Source organism: Columba livia, chromosome 5, assembly GCF_036013475.1.
Source record: "Columba livia isolate bColLiv1 breed racing homer chromosome 5, bColLiv1.pat.W.v2, whole genome shotgun sequence".
Classification (NCBI taxonomy): Eukaryota; Metazoa; Chordata; class Aves; order Columbiformes; family Columbidae; genus Columba; species Columba livia.
Genome location: NC_088606.1, coordinates 9,495,195 through 9,523,046, shown reverse-complemented (window position 1 = coordinate 9,523,046; position 27,852 = coordinate 9,495,195). Strand labels below are relative to the sequence as shown.

General features: G+C 54.5%; 2 protein-coding genes across 5 annotated transcripts in view; one reads left to right on the top strand and one right to left on the bottom strand.

The window, feature by feature from the left end:
• Nucleotides 1-5,319, top strand: part of PLD4 (phospholipase D family member 4) — a 24,828-nt gene extending 19,509 nt beyond the window's left edge. Inside the window, exon 13 of the mRNA XM_065063317.1 lies at nucleotides 113-5,319. The gene's annotated coding sequence lies outside the window, so the exon portion shown is untranslated. The remainder of the gene's footprint in view (nucleotides 1-112) is intronic.
• AHNAK2 (AHNAK nucleoprotein 2) overlaps nucleotides 4,742-27,852 on the bottom strand; it is a 77,103-nt gene continuing 53,992 nt past the window's right edge. For all 4 annotated transcript variants that reach the window (XM_065063306.1, XM_065063304.1, XM_065063307.1 and 1 more), the window contains one exon: nucleotides 4,742-27,852. In XM_065063306.1, coding sequence (XP_064919378.1) covers nucleotides 5,743-27,852 — 22,110 coding nt within the window. In that variant the 3' untranslated portion in view covers nucleotides 4,742-5,742.

Here is a 27,852-nt window from a genome sequence, read left to right as displayed (position 1 = left end):
ATGGGGCCTCCAGTAGTATTTGTTAGTATATATTTATTATTTTTGGATTAATTTTCTTGTTTGGTTGTAGGAAGCTCAGATTTTTCTCACTATTGGTTTATTCACGTTCTAGAAAATGTTGCTGGTTTGGATCTTGAGCGTGGATGCTGTCCTCTGATCAGCTCATCTCATGTACCTTTGTTAGGATGGAGTACAACTGAAGTCCTGCTTTACCTGGGTGTTTTCCATGCAGAGCTGCAGCAGCCTGGGTTTGGTGCAGTGCCTGGCAGCCACCGCGCTGCTGACAGCAATGCTGACGACAGCCAGACAGAACCTCGCTGGCTTCATAGGTTTATGAATTCAGAAAGGACTACAAGGTCACCTGGCTGCACACCAGTTTGTTCCAAAAACTTCAGTGTTATCTATTTTTGATTGTTTTCTCCCATTACCTAGGATTTTCCTTTCCCAGTTGTTCCAGTTAAATCATGTCTTTTTGTCATCCAGGTACTCAAAAAACTTTTCATCTACCATTTATGCCATTAATTTTTTGACAGTCATAAATAACTCTATAATCCCTGGAAGACAGCTCTTCTTTCATGGGCACTGACTCACAGACCTCAGCTCTCTCTGCAGCTTCTTGAGGCTGGGAAGTTGGGAGGGAGGTGCTGAGCTCTTCTCCCTGGGACCCAGTGATAGGACACATGGGAAAGTTCAAAGCTGCATTGGGGGAGGTTCAGGCTTAACATTAGAAAGCATTTATTAAATGGTCAAACACTACAACAGGTTCCTTTGAGAGGCAGTGTCAATGCCCTAAGCCTGTCAGTGTTTAAAAGACATTTGGACAACACCCTTAATAACATGCTTCACAAAATTACCAACCAAGAAATATGTATTCATGTCTTAATGCAAGAAATTACTGCAATGGGAATGTCTCTATATCAGGATCACAGAATCACAGAATGTTAGGGATTGGAAGGGACCTCGAAAGATCATCTAGTCCAATCCCCCTGCCAGAGCAGGAACACCTAGATCAGGTTACACAGGAAGGCGTCCAGGCAGGTCTTGAATGCCTCCAGAGTAGGAGACTCCACAACCTCCCTGGGCAGCCTGTTCAGTGTTCTGTCACCCTCACTGAGAAGAAGTTTCTTTTCAAATTTAAGTGGAACCTTTTGTGTTCAAGTTTGTACCCATTACCCCTTGTCCTATCATTGGTTGTCACCAAGAAGAGCCTGGCTCCATCCTCATGACACTCACCCTTTATATATCTGTAAACATTAACAAGGTCACCCCTCAGTCTCCTCTTTTCCAAGCTAAAGAGACCCAGCTCCCTCAGCCTTTCGTCACACGGGAGATGCTCCACTCCCTTAATCATCTTTGTTGCCCTGCGCTGGACTCTCTCCAGCAGTTCCCTGTCCTTCTGGAACTGAGGGGCCCAGAACTGGACACAACATTCCAGATGTGGTCTCACCAGGGCAGAGTAGAGGGGAAGGAGAACCTCTCTCGACCTACTAACCACCCACCTTCTAATACACCCCAGGATGCCATTGGCCTTCCTGGTCACAAGGGCCCAGTGCTGGCTCACGGTCATCCTGATGTCCACCAGGACCCCCAGGTCCCTTTCCCCTATGCTGCTCTCTAATAGGCCATTCCCCAACTTATACTGGAACCTGGGTTTGTTCCTACCCAGATGTAAGACTCTATACTTTCCCTTGTTATATTTCATTAAATTTTTCCCTGCCCAGCTCTCCAGCCTGTCCAGGTCTCACTGGATGGCGGCACAGCCTTCTGGTGTATCAGCCACTTCTCCCAGCTTGGTGTCATCAGCAAACTTGCTGATAGTACACTCTATTCCCTCATCCAAATAATTGATGAATATATTGAATAATATAGGCCCCAGTACTGACCCTTGAGGCACTCCACTAGACACAGGCCTCCAACTGGACTCTGCCCCATTGACCATGACTCTCTGGCTTCTTCCCTTCAGCCAGTTCGCAGTCCACCTCATTATCCGATCATCCAGATCACACTCCCTCAGTTTAGCTGTGAGGATGCTGTGGGAGACTGTGTCAAATGCCTTACTCAAGTCAAGGTAGACCACGTCCACCGCTCTGCCATCATCCATCCATCTTGTCATGTCCTCATGAAAGTCAATGATGTTGGTCAAGCACGACTTCCCTTTGGTGAAGCCATGTTGACTGCCCCTAATGACCCTCTTATCCTTCATATGACTTGAGATGGCACCAAGGATAAGTCGTTCCATCAGTTTCCCAGGGGTGGAGGTGGGTCTGACTGGTCGGTAGTTACCTGGGTCTTCCTTCTTGCCCTTTTTGAAGACTGGAGTGACATTTGCTTTCCTCCAGTCCTCAGGCACCTCTCCTGTTTCCCAAGACTTGGCAAAGATGATGGAGAGTAGTCCAGCAATGACCTCAGCTCCCTCAGCACCCACGGGTGCATCTCATCCGGACCCATGGATTTATGGATGTCCAGATTGCCTAACTGCTCCCTAACCCAGTCCTCATCAACCGAGGCAAACTCCTCCATTGTCCCGACTTCCTCTGTGGCCTCAGCAGTACGGGGCTCCTCAAGACAGCCTCCAGCAGAGCAGACAGAGACAAAGAAGGCATTCCGTAACTCTGCCTTCTCTGTATCTTCTGTCACCAGGGCACCCACCTCATTCATCAGTAGGCCTACATTGCCTCTGGTGTTAGTTTTATCTGCCACGTATTTGAAAAAGCTCTTCCTGTTGTCCTTGACCCTTCTCGCCAGGTTTAATTCTAAGGAGGCCTTAGCTTTCCTAGTTGCTTCCCTACAGCCTCTGACAACAGCCTTATATTGTTCTCAAGTGGCCAGTCTCTCCTTCCATGATCTGTAAACTCTTCCACTTGAGCATACCCAGCAGCTCCCTGTTGAACCACACAGGTCTCCTGGCTCCCTTCCTTGACTTCCTACGTGTCGGGATGCTCTGATCTTGTGCCTGGCAGAAACAGTCCCTGAACATTAACCATCTGTCTTGGGCCCCTTTACCTCCAAGCAGCCTTGCCCATGGGATTTCCCTTAGCAATTGCCTGAAAAGGCCAAAGTTTGCCTTGCTGAAATCCAGGGTTGCAATTCTGCTTGCTATCCTGCTCCTGCCACATGAGATCCTGAATTCCACCATCTCATGGTCGCTGCAGCCAAGGCAGCCCTTGACCTTTACCACTTCAACCAGACCTTCCTTGTTAGTGAGGATGAGGTCCAGCAATGCACCTCTTCTAGTCAGCTCCTCCACCATTTGCATAAGAAGGTTATCGTCAAGGCACTGAAGGAACCTCCTAGACTGTGACTGGCTGGCTGAGTAGCCCTTCCAGCGAACATCAGGGAAGTTAAAATCCCCCATCACAAACAGGGCCTGTAACTGTGAGACTGCTCTCAGCTGTCTGTAGAAGGCCTCATCAACTCACCCTGATCTGGTGGCCTGTAACAGACGCTCTTTTTAGTGCATTTATACCTTCTTTTGCATGCCAAATCACAGTTGTAGGTTTGTTTGACTGGAAACTGCACATAGATGTTTAACTGAACATCCCACTTTTTCAGAAGTTAAAATATAAGTAGCAGCAATCAAGAGAAGCTACCGCAGTTAAAGGAACAACCGATGGGGTCAGAATCACCCTGTTGACAAAATGTCTATGTTCTGCAGGTTTGTGTCTGTGCTCCTTGCACCCTTTTGAGCTCTGTTCTCAGCTGTTGTTGTGGTCAGACCCTTGAGTATTACCTTGTCAACCTGGTTGCTTTTCTGCTAATCTTCATTTTTTTCTGAAGCTGACAGTAGCCTATTTGGAAGAAGATTGTATTGCTGCTTCTTTCCTCTACTGATCTTCCTTTAACTGTTTCATTCATCTTTTAAAAACTTTGTAGTGATTATTTCTTTGTGGTCATTACTGTCTCAGACATCAGTATTAATTTACTTGATTCTGTCATATTTGCAACAGACTCCTAAATTCACTGCTGTCCAGGCAGATTCCTTTTTGTGGGTTTAAGCAAATGGACATTACCCAAGAAACATTTTATGTGAAAGCTGCTTTGCAGGCAGGTGTGATCTGCTGTTTGAATGGGATGTCCTTTATTACATGCATTATCGCTTTCTAGACTCAATTTTTTTTGTCTTGATCACAACGTTTTCCTCAGTCCTGGTACGTGCTGTTGCTGTCTGATGTGGTAATTTGGGGTCTATCAAACAATGACTTTTACACTTAGGGAAACTGCAGGGAAATGTTACATGATCCAAATAAATGATACGTGCCTAACACTTGTGTGAACAGTCTCTTCGGGGATAATTAGAGCTCTCTTTAGAATAACTGCCAGCAGTTGTCTTTAGAATGTTTAAGCCTATCATGAAGATATAGAAATGAAGAACGTCTCAGGCTACAGACAGTACAGTACACAGTACAGTACAGTACAGTACAGGCTACAGTACACTTCCTTTACTACCCAGTTTCTGAAGGTTTCACTGTGTCTGCTTTCCTTGTGCTAAGTAGAATATGGAGAAAGAAAACAGAGGATGAGAAAACTACTGTAACGAAGCATGTCTGCATATACAAATCTATAAAACTCAGGATTGTAATGAGTGGAAATTCTCCATTACCACCGTATTTAGAAACTGTGCTGTCATTAAGCAGCCGCTTCAGTAGTTAGTGGGGTATACTCAAGCCTTTTGCAAATGTAAGCTGGGATTTTCAGAATCAGAAAATACTAACAGCACTATCAGTAACTCACGCTACTCCAGTTATTATTCCTATGGTGAGTTTATTGTGAATTAAGAATACAGACAGTGTTCTAACGATACATGTGAAGGCTGTCACATATGCACTCTGGTTTTCGTTGTGCACTTGAGAGAAGCACTAATATAAACAAAGAAGCAAATAATTATGTACATCTCCTTTTCCAGAAAATCTTTGAAGCAATTCCACCAGTGTGGCAGATCATTTTGTGCATTTAACTATCCAGTAAATATATACATTAAAATTTATTTATCCACATTTTCATAATTATTCTTCATCATCACGTTTTATTTTAGTATCTTAAAAATGTGAATTAGTTATATAGGTTTTGGTCTTGAAGTTATTCTCTTGTGTTTTTTGTTTGTTTGTTTAATTCTTTTAAGGCTAAATAGACCCACCACAATAATAAAAAATTAGAAGAGAGGAAGAGGTAAAGCATTAGTCTCTCTACACTAGTATTTTGGTTTTATTTTGTATTTCAAAATGCTTGTGGAATACACATATTACCTTAGCTGGAAAAAAAAAAAAAAAGAAAAAAAAATATTTTAATAAGAAAGCAAAAGTAAGTCAGAAATGTCCAAAATCTAAACAGGTAAGTATATTTCTCGTAGTACTAGTTTATACCCAATTCTGGAAACAATCCATAGTCTAAACATAATCGGTGTGGTTTTGAGAAGCCTATTTAACAAGTCTTTTTGCTATCATGGAGGTTTTCCATGGCTTACTTTCATGGTTCAGGTATCTTTTCAAACTTTTCTAAAAAATATGGGCTCCTCAGTACCTACAGTAATTGTTGTCTTTGGGGTAGATTTGAAGAAATCAGTATTTTTACTAGCACAGGGTACAGCACATCCATGTACTGAAAATTTGAATGTGGTAAATTCTTTTCAGCTGTTTAAATTAATAACAGCTTGGGGTTTTGTTTAATATTCAGTTATGAGAGAATTAAGAAAACATTATTTTCTGTACATGTAGATTTTCATTGAGGTATCAGAAAAGACAATCTTCATTTGGTTTTATCTCCAGGAGTATTGGATTGACTATCTTTTCCTTCTTCCAACAAGATTAGTTCCGTTCTTGCTGAAGATGTCACGATAGTTCGAGAAACTGGAACACTGGGTGAGGCCCCATCAGTTGCAACATTTTCACCCTCTGTTGTTTCTTTAGGTGATAAGCTTTCTTGGGCATCAAAAAATACATCAGGTTTATCTGATGGGCTATCTTCATCCGAGATTCTTCCCTCTTTATGACCCACCTCTTCTTTGGCAACAGTCTTCGCCTTTTTGGAAGGAGATGTGAAACCAAGCTTGGGAAATCTAAACCATCCAGTTTTTTCAGTTTGCTTAGAAGAATCATTATCTGATGTGTCAGCAGATTTCACATCTTCTGGAACTGTCTTTTTTATTTCTATTTTTGCATCTGTGCTTGTTTCATCACCGGAAGATGAAAAGCCAATACTTGGAACCCAAAATTTGAATCTTCCAGGAGATCTTTTACTATCAGTCTTCTCTTTTTCATTTGCTATGTCTTTTTCTTCATCTTCTAGTCCTTCAGCTACATCCACATCTTTAGAGAGAGGACCTGCAGTTATTCCCTCTGGTGACTTATCAGGACAACTCTCTTCAAGTTTACTGGAAGGCTTTACTTCAACTGCAAGTGGTTTTAACTTTGGCAAATTTATTTCTCCACTAGATTCTTCAGGTCCACCATGTAGTTTGTCAGACAGTTTAAGTTCAGCACTGCCAATCCTCTGTGCTGCTACTCCAAAGCTTTCATCGGCACCTTTAGGTTTGCTCACTGAATCATCTTCTGTCGACAATGGCTTCTGGACTAGCACTTCTAAGTTGCTATGTGATTCAGGCAACTTTACCTTGAGCAATGAGAATCCCAAAGTAGCAGTTTTGACTTCTGATGAGAGAATCTCTGATTCTTTCAGTATTTCAGTAGTGTAAATCTCACACCTTTCAATAGCAACATGTTCAGGTTCTACTTTCTCACTTACTTCTTGGCCGTCTATATATGACCAATGAACATCTTGTCTTGCATTTGAAAGGGAGGACTCTATGGTAGTAGTCATCTGTGCTGTTTTAATGTCAGGTTCTGTCAGTGTGAGAATTTTGCTTTTTGCTTTTTGAATGCCACCCTCTAGAGCCTCTGGTGCTCCTTCAGGTACAGCAGAGCTTGCTTGCAGTTGCACTACTTCAATGTCAGCACTAGATCCCTTTGGATCTGTTACCACTGTTGACACCGAAACATCAGCTTCAGTTGGGAGAGCTTTGAAAGTGAATCTTGGTATTTTTAGTTTGGGAAATTTTATATTTACTTCTGGGCCACCTTGTGATTTGTCCACTGTTTCCACTGTTATTCTGTCAGACAATTCCACATTATCTAGAGCTGGACTTTTCAGGCCAACAGATCCTTCTGATTTTTGAAACCGCATTTCTGCTGTGCCTGGTTCAGTTTTAGATACTGAATCAGCTCCTGACTTTGGCAAATTGATATAATTTTCAAAATCCTTCACTTCTGGATGCAACACTCCGAACTTTGGAATCTTAAACTTGTGTATTTTAATTTTACTTGTTTCTGCTCCATCTTCTACTTGCACTTCCACCCCTGCAGACATGTCCTTTTCAACACTTTTCACTTGAAATTTCATTTCAGGATCTACTCTGGCAATTTTAACATCCATCTTCAGTGTTGGAACTTCTACCTTCAGATCTTCCAGTTTAGCTGTAACATAAGCACCCTCTTCTGATCCCTTTGTTGTAGACCATTCATACGTAGGTCTTTTTAATTCGTTTCCTTCGCTGTCCTTTCCTACAGTTTTCATCTCACCCTGTATCTTTCCTGTTTTAATAACTGCCTCTTGATTTTGAATATCTAGCACTTCCTTTGGAAGACTAACATCTATTTTCTCCTGTGTTGCTTTCAGAGTAATTTCAGCTGCTGATGGTTTACATCCTACTCCTGAAGTCTCTAGCTTAGTGGAACTTTCTACCTTCGGGACTTTCATATCCTGTGATTTGACTTTTTCCTCTTGAAGAGTCAGAGTACACGTGGAAAACCTATTTGTTAAGCTGTTGTCATCGGTAATTTCTGGAGCACTTACATGTGATTTAGATGATTCTGCTGAAGACACTGTGAATTCTGAAGTGTGTGTTGCTTGTCCTTCAGCACCGTGCTTAACTATGTCTGCGTAAGTTTCAGTTTTTGGAATATTCACTTTACTATCTGTTCCTTCTGCAGATAATGGAATATCTCCTTCCACCTTTGGCAAGCTAACATCAGAACTCTTCACAGTGTCCCCTGATTTTGGAATCCCTTGTTTTCCAATAGTAATTTCAGCAAGTGCATGTGGTAATGAGAAGGTATTTTCAGGAATACTTGTTTCAGTTTGTACTTCAGCAGAGGGAATGCCTGCCTGAGCTTTTTCCATACTTTTTTCAATATCAGCATCACCCTTTTTTTCCTTTAAGGATGTCCTTCCAAATGTAGGTATTCTGAATTTTGGCATTTTGAACCATCCCTGATGTTCTTCTGTCTGAACTTCTTCAGCTTTTATTTCATGTTCTTTTAATTTGATTTTTTTGTCCTCAAGGCTCTCAATAGCTCCCTCTGTCATTGATTTAGACAGTGACTTAGGGCTTATTTCTCCCTTTGGATCTTCGATGACAGCTGTCGGAACTTGGGGTGTTTTTGTCTTACAAACACCTAATCCAAGATCTGACATATAAGATGTAAGTTCTGATGCTGGAACTCCCACAGCAATATCAGCAATTTCGTTTGTCATTTTTAGCTGGGGTGGTTCAGCTTCTGTTTTTGGAGACCTGATCTCTGTCTCTGGGCCCTTCTCTTTTGTTAGGGAGATTCCAAACTTTGGCTTCTGAAATTTGGGCATTTTAATCTTCCCTTCAGGACCTTCCAATTTCATCTTTCTTTCATCCACAACTGATGATATTTCTGTTGCTATTTCAGGGCTCCCCAGTTCAATTGAAGCTTCTCCTTTGTGTAACTTAATACCTGTTTTTTGGATGGTATCTTCATTGGTAGAACTCGATTTTAGAACAACCTGTTGAAAACTCCCTTCTGAGGAAGGCAGAGCAGCTTCAATCTTTGCTGAGCTGATTCCCATTTCAGTTTGGAAAGCTCCCGTTTCTTTTTTGGAAAAGTCCACAGTAGGGATCTTAACATCAGCTGGTTTAATGCTTATTTGTGCCCCTTCTTCTGTCCTTTTGGAATAACTTATTTCTATATCAGGTATCTGTATTGAATCATCACCCTCTCTTTCTGTTTTAGGAACAGAAGCATCAGCTTCAACTTTTGGTGGATGTGTCTGAGATTTAGGAACCTTGATCTTGGAGAGTGAAATTTTAGGCATGACAAATTGAGGCTTTTTAATTGGACTTTTTTGTTCACCTTTTCCTGCAGATATTTCCAGATCAAGGGCTGGTCCAGTACCTTGATCATCAGTTGCAGTTCCTCTCACTTCTGTGTCTATACTGCCTGACACTGTAGCAAGTTTAGGATCTTCCAAATTTGCTCCAGAATCTGGTTTAACACTTGCTTCCTTCTTTGGTGACCGACTGAAGGATGGAAGTTTAAATTTTGGCATTTTGAAATGTCCTTCTTTCTCTTCTCCCTCTCCATCTTGCTTTATTTCCCCTTTGATTTTTAGTGCTGCATCTAAATCCTGAATATCACTGTCTGGTTTTGGAACAGAAATGTCAGTTGATGGGAGGTGAAGATCAGCCTCTGATGCCTTATTGTCATCTTTGGTCATTTTTATTTTAGGACTGTAAGTTTCTGTTCCTGCACCACATGCCACCTCCAAATTTAGTGCTTCAACAGCAATGTCAGCTATTTCTACTGTTGCTTTTAGTTGGGGAACCTTGACTTCTGATTTGGATTTGCTTACATCCTTTTCTGAAACTTTCCCTTTTGAATGTGTAATTCCCAACTTTGGGATATGGAATTTAGGCATTTTTATTTTCCCTTCAGAACCTTCAATTTTTGTTTCAACATCACCCACAGCAATTTCACTTGGTGTTCTTTCAACACTTGTGTCAGGACTCTTCACCTCAAGGGAGCCTTCAATTATTTGAATATCTGAGGTGAGTTCTTCCCGATGTCCCTCATCTTCAGAAGGAGCAACAGCTTCTTTCTTTGGTGACCAACTAAATGAAGGTAGTTTGAATTTTGATGTTTTAAATTTGTTTCCTTTCTCCTCATTGTCTTTCTCTCCTGAAACTACTTCCTGTTCTGCCTTGCACTCTATAGCTGGGCCATGGAAATCCACTTCTAATTTTGGCATGGTAACTTCTGTTGATGGGAGACTGACATCCAGCTTTGGTGCATCCAGAACAGATTCAGGCTTGTGAATATTTACACCTAATTCAGCATGAAGGCTTGAAGTTGTTTTTTCAATATTGGCATCAGTCATATCAGAGGTTATGCTACCCTTGGAAATTTCAGATTCCACTTTGGAACCAACATCAGTTCCTGATGGTTTTCCCTTAGACCAAGAAATTCCAAATTTTGGTTTTCGAAATTTAGGAATTTTAACTGTAATCTCTGTGTCATGTAAAGATATTTCAGAAGCTGGTATTTTAATTCCTGGCTTGAGAGTTCCTTGCTCCAAAGAAACCTCTTCATTTACAAATTCAAAATCTGATACTGAAAGATTCTCATCAGCAAGAGACGATACTGTTGATTCACATTCGGCTACATTAATTTTATATTTAGTAAGAGTAATGTCCCCTTTTGGTAATGGGGATTCCTGTTCAATTTTAGAAGAACTGATATCAACTTTGGAAAAACCCAAGCTAGGAATTCTGAATTTAGTATTTTTAGAGGCACTATCTCCCTTATTGTCAAGAAGATATGTAGATTCAATGCTGCCTGAAACAACAGCAGGAGATTCCTCTGCTACTGAACCACAAACGTTTTCTGAAACAGAAACGTCAACAGCAGACGGACTCAGCATCTCACCTTTGGAATTTTTAGAAAGTGAAACCTTAGGGATTCTAAATATAGAAGATTTAGTTTTAACCAAGTCATCGCCCTTTCCAGAAGAAGAATCTATGACAACTTCAAAAGAAGGTGGTTGAATGTCGGCCGCCGGCAGGGTCACGTCGACTTCGGCGGTTCCCGAGGGCACCGTCACGTGGGGCTCCTTGAGGCTGACGTCCGCATCAGCGGCCACGGTGGCCTTGGCCTCTCTGCTGCTGGACCAGCCAAAGGAAGGCATGCCGAACTTGGGCATCTTGAACTTGCCGTCCTTGGTCTTTGTGGCCTCCTTCTCTGGGGCTTTGGCTTCCCCTTCCAGGGTGAGGGATGCCTCGGGCGCCTGCAGGTCGACGCTGGCCTTGGGAAGGGTGACGTCCACAGACGGGAGGCTGATGTCCACCTTGGGAGCTTTGATGTCAGCTTTGGGCATTTTGAGGGAGGGCTTCTCCACCTTCCAGCCGGCCCCTTCGGCTTTGGCGCCGGGGACGTCGGCTGCGGCCGTCACGGTGGCGGAGGGCAGGTCGACGTCTGCGCTGGGCAGGCTGACCTCGCCTTCCAGCCCTTCCACCTTGGGAGGCGACACTCCGAATTTGGGCTTGTCAAACTTGGGCAGCTTCAGCTTCCCTTTCAGGCCTGTGGCTTCCAGCTCGGCTCCCTCAAGGGAGCCTTCGCCAGAGGGCACTTTGAGGTCTACGTCGGGCGCCTGGAGCTCCAGGGAGCCTTCGACGGAGGGCAGCTTGCCGTCGGGGGCCGCGATGCTGATGTCGGCGTCGCCGGCCTTGAGCTCGGCCTCTGGGAGGCTGGCGTCGACTTTGGGCAGGCTGACGTCCGCCTCCACTTTGGGAGCCTTGACGGTCGGCTTGGAGAAGGCCACGCTGGGCACCTTGACTTTGGGCATGTGTATTTTCATGCCACCCCCCTCCACTTTGCCGGCAGCCACCTCCAGGCCGCCTTCGGCATCGGGGCCCTGCAGGGCGACTTCGCCCTCCTGGACTTCGGCCTGGCCTTTGGGCAGGGAGACCTCGGCCTTGGGCAGGCTGACCTGCACGTGCGGAGCTTTGACTTTGGGCAGCTTGACGCTGGGCATCTTGACGTCGGGCATCTTGAATCGACCTTTCTCGCCCTCTCCTGCGGCGGCCGTCTCGACGGTCACCTCCACGGCGGGCGCTTGGATGTCGGCCGCCGGCAGGGTCACGTCGACTTCGGCGGTTCCCGAGGGCACCGTCACGTGGGGCTCCTTGAGGCTGACGTCCGCATCAGCGGCCACGGTGGCCTTGGCCTCTCTGCTGCTGGACCAGCCAAAGGAAGGCATGCCGAACTTGGGCATCTTGAACTTGCCGTCCTTGGTCTTTGTGGCCTCCTTCTCTGGGGCTTTGGCTTCCCCTTCCAGGGTGAGGGATGCCTCGGGCGCCTGCAGGTCGACGCTGGCCTTGGGAAGGGTGACGTCCACAGACGGGAGGCTGATGTCCACCTTGGGAGCTTTGATGTCAGCTTTGGGCATTTTGAGGGAGGGCTTCTCCACCTTCCAGCCGGCCCCTTCGGCTTTGGCGCCGGGGACGTCGGCTGCGGCCGTCACGGTGGCGGAGGGCAGGTCGACGTCTGCGCTGGGCAGGCTGACCTCGCCTTCCAGCCCTTCCACCTTGGGAGGCGACACTCCGAATTTGGGCTTGTCAAACTTGGGCAGCTTCAGCTTCCCTTTCAGGCCTGTGGCTTCCAGCTCGGCTCCCTCAAGGGAGCCTTCGCCAGAGGGCACTTTGAGGTCTACGTCGGGCGCCTGGAGCTCCAGGGAGCCTTCGACGGAGGGCAGCTTGCCGTCGGGGGCCGCGATGCTGATGTCGGCGTCGCCGGCCTTGAGCTCGGCCTCTGGGAGGCTGGCGTCGACTTTGGGCAGGCTGACGTCCGCCTCCACTTTGGGAGCCTTGACGGTCGGCTTGGAGAAGGCCACGCTGGGCACCTTGACTTTGGGCATGTGTATTTTCATGCCACCCCCCTCCACTTTGCCGGCAGCCACCTCCAGGCCGCCTTCGGCATCGGGGCCCTGCAGGGCGACTTCGCCCTCCTGGACTTCGGCCTGGCCTTTGGGCAGGGAGACCTCGGCCTTGGGCAGGCTGACCTGCACGTGCGGAGCTTTGACTTTGGGCAGCTTGACGCTGGGCATCTTGACGTCGGGCATCTTGAATCGACCTTTCTCGCCCTCTCCTGCGGCGGCCGTCTCGACGGTCACCTCCACGGCGGGCGCTTGGATGTCGGCCGCCGGCAGGGTCACGTCGACTTCGGCGGTTCCCGAGGGCACCGTCACGTGGGGCTCCTTGAGGCTGACGTCCGCATCAGCGGCCACGGTGGCCTTGGCCTCTCTGCTGCTGGACCAGCCAAAGGAAGGCATGCCGAACTTGGGCATCTTGAACTTGCCGTCCTTGGTCTTTGTGGCCTCCTTCTCTGGGGCTTTGGCTTCCCCTTCCAGGGTGAGGGATGCCTCGGGCGCCTGCAGGTCGACGCTGGCCTTGGGAAGGGTGACGTCCACAGACGGGAGGCTGATGTCCACCTTGGGAGCTTTGATGTCAGCTTTGGGCATTTTGAGGGAGGGCTTCTCCACCTTCCAGCCGGCCCCTTCGGCTTTGGCGCCGGGGACGTCGGCTGCGGCCGTCACGGTGGCGGAGGGCAGGTCGACGTCTGCGCTGGGCAGGCTGACCTCGCCTTCCAGCCCTTCCACCTTGGGAGGCGACACTCCGAATTTGGGCTTGTCAAACTTGGGCAGCTTCAGCTTCCCTTTCAGGCCTGTGGCTTCCAGCTCGGCTCCCTCAAGGGAGCCTTCGCCAGAGGGCACTTTGAGGTCTACGTCGGGCGCCTGGAGCTCCAGGGAGCCTTCGACGGAGGGCAGCTTGCCGTCGGGGGCCGCGATGCTGATGTCGGCGTCGCCGGCCTTGAGCTCGGCCTCTGGGAGGCTGGCGTCGACTTTGGGCAGGCTGACGTCCGCCTCCACTTTGGGAGCCTTGACGGTCGGCTTGGAGAAGGCCACGCTGGGCACCTTGACTTTGGGCATGTGTATTTTCATGCCACCCCCCTCCACTTTGCCGGCAGCCACCTCCAGGCCGCCTTCGGCATCGGGGCCCTGCAGGGCGACTTCGCCCTCCTGGACTTCGGCCTGGCCTTTGGGCAGGGAGACCTCGGCCTTGGGCAGGCTGACCTGCACGTGCGGAGCTTTGACTTTGGGCAGCTTGACGCTGGGCATCTTGACGTCGGGCATCTTGAATCGACCTTTCTCGCCCTCTCCTGCGGCGGCCGTCTCGACGGTCACCTCCACGGCGGGCGCTTGGATGTCGGCCGCCGGCAGGGTCACGTCGACTTCGGCGGTTCCCGAGGGCACCGTCACGTGGGGCTCCTTGAGGCTGACGTCCGCATCAGCGGCCACGGTGGCCTTGGCCTCTCTGCTGCTGGACCAGCCAAAGGAAGGCATGCCGAACTTGGGCATCTTGAACTTGCCGTCCTTGGTCTTTGTGGCCTCCTTCTCTGGGGCTTTGGCTTCCCCTTCCAGGGTGAGGGATGCCTCGGGCGCCTGCAGGTCGACGCTGGCCTTGGGAAGGGTGACGTCCACAGACGGGAGGCTGATGTCCACCTTGGGAGCTTTGATGTCAGCTTTGGGCATTTTGAGGGAGGGCTTCTCCACCTTCCAGCCGGCCCCTTCGGCTTTGGCGCCGGGGACGTCGGCTGCGGCCGTCACGGTGGCGGAGGGCAGGTCGACGTCTGCGCTGGGCAGGCTGACCTCGCCTTCCAGCGCTTCCACCTTGGGAGGCGACACTCCGAATTTGGGCTTGTCAAACTTGGGCAGCTTCAGCTTCCCTTTCAGGCCCGTGGCTTCCAGCTCGGCTCCCTCAAGGGAGCCTTCGCCAGAGGGCACTTTGAGGTCTACGTCGGGCGCCTGGAGCTCCAGGGAGCCTTCGACGGAGGGCAGCTTGCCGTCGGGGGCCGCGATGCTGATGTCGGCGTCGCCGGCCTTGAGCTCGGCCTCTGGGAGGCTGGCGTCGACTTTGGGCAGGCTGACGTCCGCCTCCACTTTGGGAGCCTTGACGGTCGGCTTGGAGAAGGCCACGCTGGGCACCTTGACTTTGGGCATGTGTATTTTCATGCCACCCCCCTCCACTTTGCCGGCAGCCACCTCCAGGCCGCCTTCAGCATCGGGGCCCTGCAGGGCGACTTCGCCCTCCTGGACTTCGGCCTGGCCTTTGGGCAGGGAGACCTCGGCCTTGGGCAGGCTGACCTGCACGTGCGGAGCTTTGACTTTGGGCAGCTTGACGCTGGGCATCTTGACGTCGGGCATCTTGAATCGACCTTTCTCGCCCTCTCCTGCGGCGGCCGTCTCGACGGTCACCTCCACGGCGGGCGCTTGGATGTCGGCCGCCGGCAGGGTCACGTCGACTTCGGCGGTTCCCGAGGGCACCGTCACGTGGGGCTCCTTGAGGCTGACGTCCGCATCAGCGGCCACGGTGGCCTTGGCCTCTCTGCTGCTGGACCAGCCAAAGGAAGGCATGCCGAACTTGGGCATCTTGAACTTGCCGTCCTTGGTCTTTGTGGCCTCCTTCTCTGGGGCTTTGGCTTCCCCTTCCAGGGTGAGGGATGCCTCGGGCGCCTGCAGGTCGACGCTGGCCTTGGGAAGGGTGACGTCCACAGACGGGAGGCTGATGTCCACCTTGGGAGCTTTGATGTCAGCTTTGGGCATTTTGAGGGAGGGCTTCTCCACCTTCCAGCCGGCCCCTTCGGCTTTGGCGCCGGGGACGTCGGCTGCGGCCGTCACGGTGGCGGAGGGCAGGTCGACGTCTGCGCTGGGCAGGCTGACCTCGCCTTCCAGCCCTTCCACCTTGGGAGGCGACACTCCGAATTTGGGCTTGTCAAACTTGGGCAGCTTCAGCTTCCCTTTCAGGCCTGTGGCTTCCAGCTCGGCTCCCTCAAGGGAGCCTTCGCCAGAGGGCACTTTGAGGTCTACGTCGGGCGCCTGGAGCTCCAGGGAGCCTTCGACGGAGGGCAGCTTGCCGTCGGGGGCCGCGATGCTGATGTCGGCGTCGCCGGCCTTGAGCTCGGCCTCTGGGAGGCTGGCGTCGACTTTGGGCAGGCTGACGTCCGCCTCCACTTTGGGAGCCTTGACGGTCGGCTTGGAGAAGGCCACGCTGGGCACCTTGACTTTGGGCATGTGTATTTTCATGCCACCCCCCTCCACTTTGCCGGCAGCCACCTCCAGGCCGCCTTCGGCATCGGGGCCCTGCAGGGCGACTTCGCCCTCCTGGACTTCGGCCTGGCCTTTGGGCAGGGAGACCTCGGCCTTGGGCAGGCTGACCTGCACGTGCGGAGCTTTGACTTTGGGCAGCTTGACGCTGGGCATCTTGACGTCGGGCATCTTGAATCGACCTTTCTCGCCCTCTCCTGCGGCGGCCGTCTCGACGGTCACCTCCACGGCGGGCGCTTGGATGTCGGCCGCCGGCAGGGTCACGTCGACTTCGGCGGTTCCCGAGGGCACCGTCACGTGGGGCTCCTTGAGGCTGACGTCCGCATCAGCGGCCACGGTGGCCTTGGCCTCTCTGCTGCTGGACCAGCCAAAGGAAGGCATGCCGAACTTGGGCATCTTGAACTTGCCGTCCTTGGTCTTTGTGGCCTCCTTCTCTGGGGCTTTGGCTTCCCCTTCCAGGGTGAGGGATGCCTCGGGCGCCTGCAGGTCGACGCTGGCCTTGGGAAGGGTGACGTCCACAGACGGGAGGCTGATGTCCACCTTGGGAGCTTTGATGTCAGCTTTGGGCATTTTGAGGGAGGGCTTCTCCACCTTCCAGCCGGCCCCTTCGGCTTTGGCGCCGGGGACGTCGGCTGCGGCCGTCACGGTGGCGGAGGGCAGGTCGACGTCTGCGCTGGGCAGGCTGACCTCGCCTTCCAGCGCTTCCACCTTGGGAGGCGACACTCCGAATTTGGGCTTGTCAAACTTGGGCAGCTTCAGCTTCCCTTTCAGGCCCGTGGCTTCCAGCTCGGCTCCCTCAAGGGAGCCTTCGCCAGAGGGCACTTTGAGGTCTACGTCGGGCGCCTGGAGCTCCAGGGAGCCTTCGACGGAGGGCAGCTTGCCGTCGGGGGCCGCGATGCTGATGTCGGCGTCGCCGGCCTTGAGCTCGGCCTCTGGGAGGCTGGCGTCGACTTTGGGCAGGCTGACGTCCGCCTCCACTTTGGGAGCCTTGACGGTCGGCTTGGAGAAGGCCACGCTGGGCACCTTGACTTTGGGCATGTGTATTTTCATGCCACCCCCCTCCACTTTGCCGGCAGCCACCTCCAGGCCGCCTTCGGCATCGGGGCCCTGCAGGGCGACTTCGCCCTCCTGGACTTCGGCCTGGCCTTTGGGCAGGGAGACCTCGGCCTTGGGCAGGCTGACCTGCACGTGCGGAGCTTTGACTTTGGGCAGCTTGACGCTGGGCATCTTGACGTCGGGCATCTTGAATCGACCTTTCTCGCCCTCTCCTGCGGCGGCCGTCTCGACGGTCACCTCCACGGCGGGCGCTTGGATGTCGGCCGCCGGCAGGGTCACGTCGACTTCGGCGGTTCCCGAGGGCACCGTCACGTGGGGCTCCTTGAGGCTGACGTCCGCATCAGCGGCCACGGTGGCCTTGGCCTCTCTGCTGCTGGACCAGCCAAAGGAAGGCATGCCGAACTTGGGCATCTTGAACTTGCCGTCCTTGGTCTTTGTGGCCTCCTTCTCTGGGGCTTTGGCTTCCCCTTCCAGGGTGAGGGATGCCTCGGGCGCCTGCAGGTCGACGCTGGCCTTGGGAAGGGTGACGTCCACAGACGGGAGGCTGATGTCCACCTTGGGAGCTTTGATGTCAGCTTTGGGCATTTTGAGGGAGGGCTTCTCCACCTTCCAGCCGGCCCCTTCGGCTTTGGCGCCGGGGACGTCGGCTGCGGCCGTCACGGTGGCGGAGGGCAGGTCGACGTCTGCGCTGGGCAGGCTGACCTCGCCTTCCAGCCCTTCCACCTTGGGAGGCGACACTCCGAATTTGGGCTTGTCAAACTTGGGCAGCTTCAGCTTCCCTTTCAGGCCCGTGGCTTCCAGCTCGGCTCCCTCAAGGGAGCCTTCGCCAGAGGGCACTTTGAGGTCTACGTCGGGCGCCTGGAGCTCCAGGGAGCCTTCGACGGAGGGCAGCTTGCCGTCGGGGGCCGCGATGCTGATGTCGGCGTCGCCGGCCTTGAGCTCGGCCTCTGGGAGGCTGGCGTCGACTTTGGGCAGGCTGACGTCCGCCTCCACTTTGGGAGCCTTGACGGTCGGCTTGGAGAAGGCCACGCTGGGCACCTTGACTTTGGGCATGTGTATTTTCATGCCACCCCCCTCCACTTTGCCGGCAGCCACCTCCAGGCCGCCTTCGGCATCGGGGCCCTGCAGGGCGACTTCGCCCTCCTGGACTTCGGCCTGGCCTTTGGGCAGGGAGACCTCGGCCTTGGGCAGGCTGACCTGCACGTGCGGAGCTTTGACTTTGGGCAGCTTGACGCTGGGCATCTTGACGTCGGGCATCTTGAATCGACCTTTCTCGCCCTCTCCTGCGGCGGCCGTCTCGACGGTCACCTCCACGGCGGGCGCTTGGATGTCGGCCGCCGGCAGGGTCACGTCGACTTCGGCGGTTCCCGAGGGCACCGTCACGTGGGGCTCCTTGAGGCTGACGTCCGCATCAGCGGCCACGGTGGCCTTGGCCTCTCTGCTGCTGGACCAGCCAAAGGAAGGCATGCCGAACTTGGGCATCTTGAACTTGCCGTCCTTGGTCTTTGTGGCCTCCTTCTCTGGGGCTTTGGCTTCCCCTTCCAGGGTGAGGGATGCCTCGGGCGCCTGCAGGTCGACGCTGGCCTTGGGAAGGGTGACGTCCACAGACGGGAGGCTGATGTCCACCTTGGGAGCTTTGATGTCAGCTTTGGGCATTTTGAGGGAGGGCTTCTCCACCTTCCAGCCGGCCCCTTCGGCTTTGGCGCCGGGGACGTCGGCTGCGGCCGTCACGGTGGCGGAGGGCAGGTCGACGTCTGCGCTGGGCAGGCTGACCTCGCCTTCCAGCGCTTCCACCTTGGGAGGCGACACTCCGAATTTGGGCTTGTCAAACTTGGGCAGCTTCAGCTTCCCTTTCAGGCCCGTGGCTTCCAGCTCGGCTCCCTCAAGGGAGCCTTCGCCAGAGGGCACTTTGAGGTCTACGTCGGGCGCCTGGAGCTCCAGGGAGCCTTCGACGGAGGGCAGCTTGCCGTCAGGGGCCGCGATGCTGATGTCGGCGTCGCCGGCCTTGAGCTCGGCCTCTGGGAGGCTGGCGTCGACTTTGGGCAGGCTGACGTCCGCCTCCACTTTGGGAGCCTTGACGGTCGGCTTGGAGAAGGCCACGCTGGGCACCTTGACTTTGGGCATGTGTATTTTCATGCCACCCCCCTCCACTTTGCCGGCAGCCACCTCCAGGCCGCCTTCGGCATCGGGGCCCTGCAGGGCGACTTCGCCCTCCTGGACTTCGGCCTGGCCTTTGGGCAGGGAGACCTCGGCCTTGGGCAGGCTGACCTGCACGTGCGGAGCTTTGACTTTGGGCAGCTTGACGCTGGGCATCTTGACGTCGGGCATCTTGAATCGACCTTTCTCGCCCTCTCCTGCGGCGGCCGTCTCGACGGTCACCTCCACGGCGGGCGCTTGGATGTCGGCCGCCGGCAGGGTCACGTCGACTTCGGCGGTTCCCGAGGGCACCGTCACGTGGGGCTCCTTGAGGCTGACGTCCGCATCAGCGGCCACGGTGGCCTTGGCCTCTCTGCTGCTGGACCAGCCAAAGGAAGGCATGCCGAACTTGGGCATCTTGAACTTGCCGTCCTTGGTCTTTGTGGCCTCCTTCTCTGGGGCTTTGGCTTCCCCTTCCAGGGTGAGGGATGCCTCGGGCGCCTGCAGGTCGACGCTGGCCTTGGGAAGGGTGACGTCCACAGACGGGAGGCTGATGTCCACCTTGGGAGCTTTGATGTCAGCTTTGGGCATTTTGAGGGAGGGCTTCTCCACCTTCCAGCCGGCCCCTTCGGCTTTGGCGCCGGGGACGTCGGCTGCGGCCGTCACGGTGGCGGAGGGCAGGTCGACGTCTGCGCTGGGCAGGCTGACCTCGCCTTCCAGCCCTTCCACCTTGGGAGGCGACACTCCGAATTTGGGCTTGTCAAACTTGGGCAGCTTCAGCTTCCCTTTCAGGCCCGTGGCTTCCAGCTCGGCTCCCTCAAGGGAGCCTTCGCCAGAGGGCACTTTGAGGTCTACGTCGGGCGCCTGGAGCTCCAGGGAGCCTTCGACGGAGGGCAGCTTGCCGTCGGGGGCCGCGATGCTGATGTCGGCGTCGCCGGCCTTGAGCTCGGCCTCTGGGAGGCTGGCGTCGACTTTGGGCAGGCTGACGTCCGCCTCCACTTTGGGAGCCTTGACGGTCGGCTTGGAGAAGGCCACGCTGGGCACCTTGACTTTGGGCATGTGTATTTTCATGCCACCCCCCTCCACTTTGCCGGCAGCCACCTCCAGGCCGCCTTCGGCATCGGGGCCCTGCAGGGCGACTTCGCCCTCCTGGACTTCGGCCTGGCCTTTGGGCAGGGAGACCTCGGCCTTGGGCAGGCTGACCTGCACGTGCGGAGCTTTGACTTTGGGCAGCTTGACGCTGGGCATCTTGACGTCGGGCATCTTGAATCGACCTTTCTCGCCCTCTCCTGCGGCGGCCGTCTCGACGGTCACCTCCACGGCGGGCGCTTGGATGTCGGCCGCCGGCAGGGTCACGTCGACTTCGGCGGTTCCCGAGGGCACCGTCACGTGGGGCTCCTTGAGGCTGACGTCCGCATCAGCGGCCACGGTGGCCTTGGCCTCTCTGCTGCTGGACCAGCCAAAGGAAGGCATGCCGAACTTGGGCATCTTGAACTTGCCGTCCTTGGTCTTTGTGGCCTCCTTCTCTGGGGCTTTGGCTTCCCCTTCCAGGGTGAGGGATGCCTCGGGCGCCTGCAGGTCGACGCTGGCCTTGGGAAGGGTGACGTCCACAGACGGGAGGCTGATGTCCACCTTGGGAGCTTTGATGTCAGCTTTGGGCATTTTGAGGGAGGGCTTCTCCACCTTCCAGCCGGCCCCTTCGGCTTTGGCGCCGGGGACGTCGGCTGCGGCCGTCACGGTGGCGGAGGGCAGGTCGACGTCTGCGCTGGGCAGGCTGACCTCGCCTTCCAGCGCTTCCACCTTGGGAGGCGACACTCCGAATTTGGGCTTGTCAAACTTGGGCAGCTTCAGCTTCCCTTTCAGGCCCGTGGCTTCCAGCTCGGCTCCCTCAAGGGAGCCTTCGCCAGAGGGCACTTTGAGGTCTACGTCGGGCGCCTGGAGCTCCAGGGAGCCTTCGACGGAGGGCAGCTTGCCGTCGGGGGCCGCGATGCTGATGTCGGCGTCGCCGGCCTTGAGCTCGGCCTCTGGGAGGCTGGCGTCGACTTTGGGCAGGCTGACGTCCGCCTCCACTTTGGGAGCCTTGACGGTCGGCTTGGAGAAGGCCACGCTGGGCACCTTGACTTTGGGCATGTGTATTTTCATGCCACCCCCCTCCACTTTGCCGGCAGCCACCTCCAGGCCGCCTTCGGCATCGGGGCCCTGCAGGGCGACTTCGCCCTCCTGGACTTCGGCCTGGCCTTTGGGCAGGGAGACCTCGGCCTTGGGCAGGCTGACCTGCACGTGCGGAGCTTTGACTTTGGGCAGCTTGACGCTGGGCATCTTGACGTCGGGCATCTTGAATCGACCTTTCTCGCCCTCTCCTGCGGCGGCCGTCTCGACGGTCACCTCCACGGCGGGCGCTTGGATGTCGGCCGCCGGCAGGGTCACGTCGACTTCGGCGGTTCCCGAGGGCACCGTCACGTGGGGCTCCTTGAGGCTGACGTCCGCATCAGCGGCCACGGTGGCCTTGGCCTCTCTGCTGCTGGACCAGCCAAAGGAAGGCATGCCGAACTTGGGCATCTTGAACTTGCCGTCCTTGGTCTTTGTGGCCTCCTTCTCTGGGGCTTTGGCTTCCCCTTCCAGGGTGAGGGATGCCTCGGGCGCCTGCAGGTCGACGCTGGCCTTGGGAAGGGTGACGTCCACAGACGGGAGGCTGATGTCCACCTTGGGAGCTTTGATGTCAGCTTTGGGCATTTTGAGGGAGGGCTTCTCCACCTTCCAGCCGGCCCCTTCGGCTTTGGCGCCGGGGACGTCGGCTGCGGCCGTCACGGTGGCGGAGGGCAGGTCGACGTCTGCGCTGGGCAGGCTGACCTCGCCTTCCAGCCCTTCCACCTTGGGAGGCGACACTCCGAATTTGGGCTTGTCAAACTTGGGCAGCTTCAGCTTCCCTTTCAGGCCCGTGGCTTCCAGCTCGGCTCCCTCAAGGGAGCCTTCGCCAGAGGGCACTTTGAGGTCTACGTCGGGCGCCTGGAGCTCCAGGGAGCCTTCGACGGAGGGCAGCTTGCCGTCGGGGGCCGCGATGCTGATGTCGGCGTCGCCGGCCTTGAGCTCGGCCTCTGGGAGGCTGGCGTCGACTTTGGGCAGGCTGACGTCCGCCTCCACTTTGGGAGCCTTGACGGTCGGCTTGGAGAAGGCCACGCTGGGCACCTTGACTTTGGGCATGTGTATTTTCATGCCACCCCCCTCCACTTTGCCGGCAGCCACCTCCAGGCCGCCTTCGGCATCGGGGCCCTGCAGGGCGACTTCGCCCTCCTGGACTTCGGCCTGGCCTTTGGGCAGGGAGACCTCGGCCTTGGGCAGGCTGACCTGCACGTGCGGAGCTTTGACTTTGGGCAGCTTGACGCTGGGCATCTTGACGTCGGGCATCTTGAATCGACCTTTCTCGCCCTCTCCTGCGGCGGCCGTCTCGACGGTCACCTCCACGGCGGGCGCTTGGATGTCGGCCGCCGGCAGGGTCACGTCGACTTCGGCGGTTCCCGAGGGCACCGTCACGTGGGGCTCCTTGAGGCTGACGTCCGCATCAGCGGCCACGGTGGCCTTGGCCTCTCTGCTGCTGGACCAGCCAAAGGAAGGCATGCCGAACTTGGGCATCTTGAACTTGCCGTCCTTGGTCTTTGTGGCCTCCTTCTCTGGGGCTTTGGCTTCCCCTTCCAGGGTGAGGGATGCCTCGGGCGCCTGCAGGTCGACGCTGGCCTTGGGAAGGGTGACGTCCACAGACGGGAGGCTGATGTCCACCTTGGGAGCTTTGATGTCAGCTTTGGGCATTTTGAGGGAGGGCTTCTCCACCTTCCAGCCGGCCCCTTCGGCTTTGGCGCCGGGGACGTCGGCTGCGGCCGTCACGGTGGCGGAGGGCAGGTCGACGTCTGCGCTGGGCAGGCTGACCTCGCCTTCCAGCCCTTCCACCTTGGGAGGCGACACTCCGAATTTGGGCTTGTCAAACTTGGGCAGCTTCAGCTTCCCTTTCAGGCCCGTGGCTTCCAGCTCGGCTCCCTCAAGGGAGCCTTCGCCAGAGGGCACTTTGAGGTCTACGTCGGGCGCCTGGAGCTCCAGGGAGCCTTCGACGGAGGGCAGCTTGCCGTCGGGGGCCGCGATGCTGATGTCGGCGTCGCCGGCCTTGAGCTCGGCCTCTGGGAGGCTGGCGTCGACTTTGGGCAGGCTGACGTCCGCCTCCACTTTGGGAGCCTTGACGGTCGGCTTGGAGAAGGCCACGCTGGGCACCTTGACTTTGGGCATGTGTATTTTCATGCCACCCCCCTCCACTTTGCCGGCAGCCACCTCCAGGCCGCCTTCGGCATCGGGGCCCTGCAGGGCGACTTCGCCCTCCTGGACTTCGGCCTGGCCTTTGGGCAGGGAGACCTCGGCCTTGGGCAGGCTGACCTGCACGTGCGGAGCTTTGACTTTGGGCAGCTTGACGCTGGGCATCTTGACGTCGGGCATCTTGAATCGACCTTTCTCGCCCTCTCCTGCGGCGGCCGTCTCGACGGTCACCTCCACGGCGGGCGCTTGGATGTCGGCCGCCGGCAGGGTCACGTCGACTTCGGCGGTTCCCGAGGGCACCGTCACGTGGGGCTCCTTGAGGCTGACGTCCGCATCAGCGGCCACGGTGGCCTTGGCCTCTCTGCTGCTGGACCAGCCAAAGGAAGGCATGCCGAACTTGGGCATCTTGAACTTGCCGTCCTTGGTCTTTGTGGCCTCCTTCTCTGGGGCTTTGGCTTCCCCTTCCAGGGTGAGGGATGCCTCGGGCGCCTGCAGGTCGACGCTGGCCTTGGGAAGGGTGACGTCCACAGACGGGAGGCTGATGTCCACCTTGGGAGCTTTGATGTCAGCTTTGGGCATTTTGAGGGAGGGCTTCTCCACCTTCCAGCCGGCCCCTTCGGCTTTGGCGCCGGGGACGTCGGCTGCGGCCGTCACGGTGGCGGAGGGCAGGTCGACGTCTGCGCTGGGCAGGCTGACCTCGCCTTCCAGCCCTTCCACCTTGGGAGGCGACACTCCGAATTTGGGCTTGTCAAACTTGGGCAGCTTCAGCTTCCCTTTCAGGCCCGTGGCTTCCAGCTCGGCTCCCTCAAGGGAGCCTTCGCCAGAGGGCACTTTGAGGTCTACGTCGGGCGCCTGGAGCTCCAGGGAGCCTTCGACGGAGGGCAGCTTGCCGTCGGGGGCCGCGATGCTGATGTCGGCGTCGCCGGCCTTGAGCTCGGCCTCTGGGAGGCTGGCGTCGACTTTGGGCAGGCTGACGTCCGCCTCCACTTTGGGAGCCTTGACGGTCGGCTTGGAGAAGGCCACGCTGGGCACCTTGACTTTGGGCATGTGTATTTTCATGCCACCCCCCTCCACTTTGCCGGCAGCCACCTCCAGGCCGCCTTCGGCATCGGGGCCCTGCAGGGCGACTTCGCCCTCCTGGACTTCGGCCTGGCCTTTGGGCAGGGAGACCTCGGCCTTGGGCAGGCTGACCTGCACGTGCGGAGCTTTGACTTTGGGCAGCTTGACGCTGGGCATCTTGACGTCGGGCATCTTGAATCGACCTTTCTCGCCCTCTCCTGCGGCGGCCGTCTCGACGGTCACCTCCACGGCGGGCGCTTGGATGTCGGCCGCCGGCAGGGTCACGTCGACTTCGGCGGTTCCCGAGGGCACCGTCACGTGGGGCTCCTTGAGGCTGACGTCCGCATCAGCGGCCACGGTGGCCTTGGCCTCTCTGCTGCTGGACCAGCCAAAGGAAGGCATGCCGAACTTGGGCATCTTGAACTTGCCGTCCTTGGTCTTTGTGGCCTCCTTCTCTGGGGCTTTGGCTTCCCCTTCCAGGGTGAGGGATGCCTCGGGCGCCTGCAGGTCGACGCTGGCCTTGGGAAGGGTGACGTCCACAGACGGGAGGCTGATGTCCACCTTGGGAGCTTTGATGTCAGCTTTGGGCATTTTGAGGGAGGGCTTCTCCACCTTCCAGCCGGCCCCTTCGGCTTTGGCGCCGGGGACGTCGGCTGCGGCCGTCACGGTGGCGGAGGGCAGGTCGACGTCTGCGCTGGGCAGGCTGACCTCGCCTTCCAGCCCTTCCACCTTGGGAGGCGACACTCCGAATTTGGGCTTGTCAAACTTGGGCAGCTTCAGCTTCCCTTTCAGGCCCGTGGCTTCCAGCTCGGCTCCCTCAAGGGAGCCTTCGCCAGAGGGCACTTTGAGGTCTACGTCGGGCGCCTGGAGCTCCAGGGAGCCTTCGACGGAGGGCAGCTTGCCGTCGGGGGCCGCGATGCTGATGTCGGCGTCGCCGGCCTTGAGCTCGGCCTCTGGGAGGCTGGCGTCGACTTTGGGCAGGCTGACGTCCGCCTCCACTTTGGGAGCCTTGACGGTCGGCTTGGAGAAGGCCACGCTGGGCACCTTGACTTTGGGCATGTGTATTTTCATGCCACCCCCCTCCACTTTGCCGGCAGCCACCTCCAGGCCGCCTTCGGCATCGGGGCCCTGCAGGGCGACTTCGCCCTCCTGGACTTCGGCCTGGCCTTTGGGCAGGGAGACCTCGGCCTTGGGCAGGCTGACCTGCACGTGCGGAGCTTTGACTTTGGGCAGCTTGACGCTGGGCATCTTGACGTCGGGCATCTTGAATCGACCTTTCTCGCCCTCTCCTGCGGCGGCCGTCTCGACGGTCACCTCCACGGCGGGCGCTTGGATGTCGGCCGCCGGCAGGGTCACGTCGACTTCGGCGGTTCCCGAGGGCACCGTCACGTGGGGCTCCTTGAGGCTGACGTCCGCATCAGCGGCCACGGTGGCCTTGGCCTCTCTGCTGCTGGACCAGCCAAAGGAAGGCATGCCGAACTTGGGCATCTTGAACTTGCCGTCCTTGGTCTTTGTGGCCTCCTTCTCTGGGGCTTTGGCTTCCCCTTCCAGGGTGAGGGATGCCTCGGGCGCCTGCAGGTCGACGCTGGCCTTGGGAAGGGTGACGTCCACAGACGGGAGGCTGATGTCCACCTTGGGAGCTTTGATGTCAGCTTTGGGCATTTTGAGGGAGGGCTTCTCCACTTTCCAGCCGGCCCCTTCAGCTTTGGTGTTCGGGACATCAGACTTCAGGTCCACCACAAGGCCCTCTTTTGTGACTGTCACCATTTTAGATATTTCTTCTTTTTTTTCTGATGGTGTGCTGAATTCTTCTTTTTTTATTTCATAATCATTTTGTCTTATTATGTTTCCTTCTTTCTCATCCAAATGATTTTCCCTTGAGGAAGGTTTTTCACCTTTTTCTATTAATGTTGCTCTTCCTTCCTTTTCACCTCCCTGACTTTCATTTTGTCCTCTCTCATCCTTTGTTGTTGCCCAGGTAAATGTAGGCATTTTAAACTTTGGCAGTCTGAATTTGCTCTCTTTTCCTTCAGTGTCTTTTTCTGCTCTCTTCATCATCATGTCCACCTTCAATGTCTTATCATTTGTGGACATATCTTCATCTTCTGCCTGTGTCTGTTTGAAGTTATCTTCTGATTCAAGAGTGGTTTCTTCTTTTTGTATTCCCATGTCAGCTTTAAGTGTTTTGTCCATTTTGAATGACGGCATTTGTATTTTCCAAGTAGTTGATTCTGATTCTGCATCAAACATTTGAGTTTTCACATCCAAATTCCTGCCATCCTCTGAACTTTTATCAGTTGCTGTTTCTGGTACTGAATGTGGAACATCACTTCCTGGTTTGGTGTTTTCAGTCTCTAGCTCTTTTATTTTGGGCATTAAAACCTCCATTTTTATTTTCTGAGTCATTAGTATTTTTGTGTCTTCTTCTGCTTGTTTTTCTCCTATTTCCAGTGCGTCAGGTATTGTGTGTAATTCTGCTTTAGCAGTGCCTATTTCTAGACCTTTTACCTGTACAGATCCTTTTGCTGTGTGACCCATCATGCCTATGTTAATTTCACTTTCTCCTTCTGTTTTATCTCCTATTCTTTTCTGTTTCTTTTTTCGGGATTTTGTTGAGGATTGCGGTGATTTTTTAGTTGGGCTTTCATTCAGATCAGGTGTTTCTAAGCTGGGCTTTGAAATCTGTGTTGATATAGGTGGTTCTTCAGGTACAGTAAATTTTGCGGTTGATTCCTTGTCCTTTTCTTTTTTAATGCTTATTTCAACTTCAGGGCATTTTTTAGTATGTGATGGGATACCATTTTTCATATCTTTTAAGTCTTTTGTTAAAATGTCATGGACTTCCCCTGTTTTAATTTCATAAGCAGGAGATGTGGTATATTCAACAGTTAGTATTTCGGGATTTTCAAGGCTGCTGTCTTCTTCACCTGTTTTTTCTCTTTCAGATAACAGTGTAGTTTTTATTTCTTTTCTTTGCTTGTCTTGTGTTTCTGGTTTGGATCTGTGCATTTTGAATCCAATGCTAGGGAACTTCAGTTTCTTTTGGCTTCCTTTTTTTTCTTTGGTATGGACTTCTTGTTGGAATTGAGACTCGGTGTCTGTGCTGGTAGGAGAAATGTCCTGTATAGCAGGCTCATATGCATCTGATGTACTATGAGATCTTCTGTGCCCAAGTATCTTTTTATTTTTAATTGACTGGAATTTTGGCCATGATAACCGATCTTTTTTAGGTCGCTTGCTTCTTCCTACCCTTTGGCTTACAATTAGTGTTTCCCTGTCTTCTTCTGAAATAGCTTTTCCTGACACATGCAGTGTTTCTTCAGGAATGGTCTCACTGAGTTCCTTTTC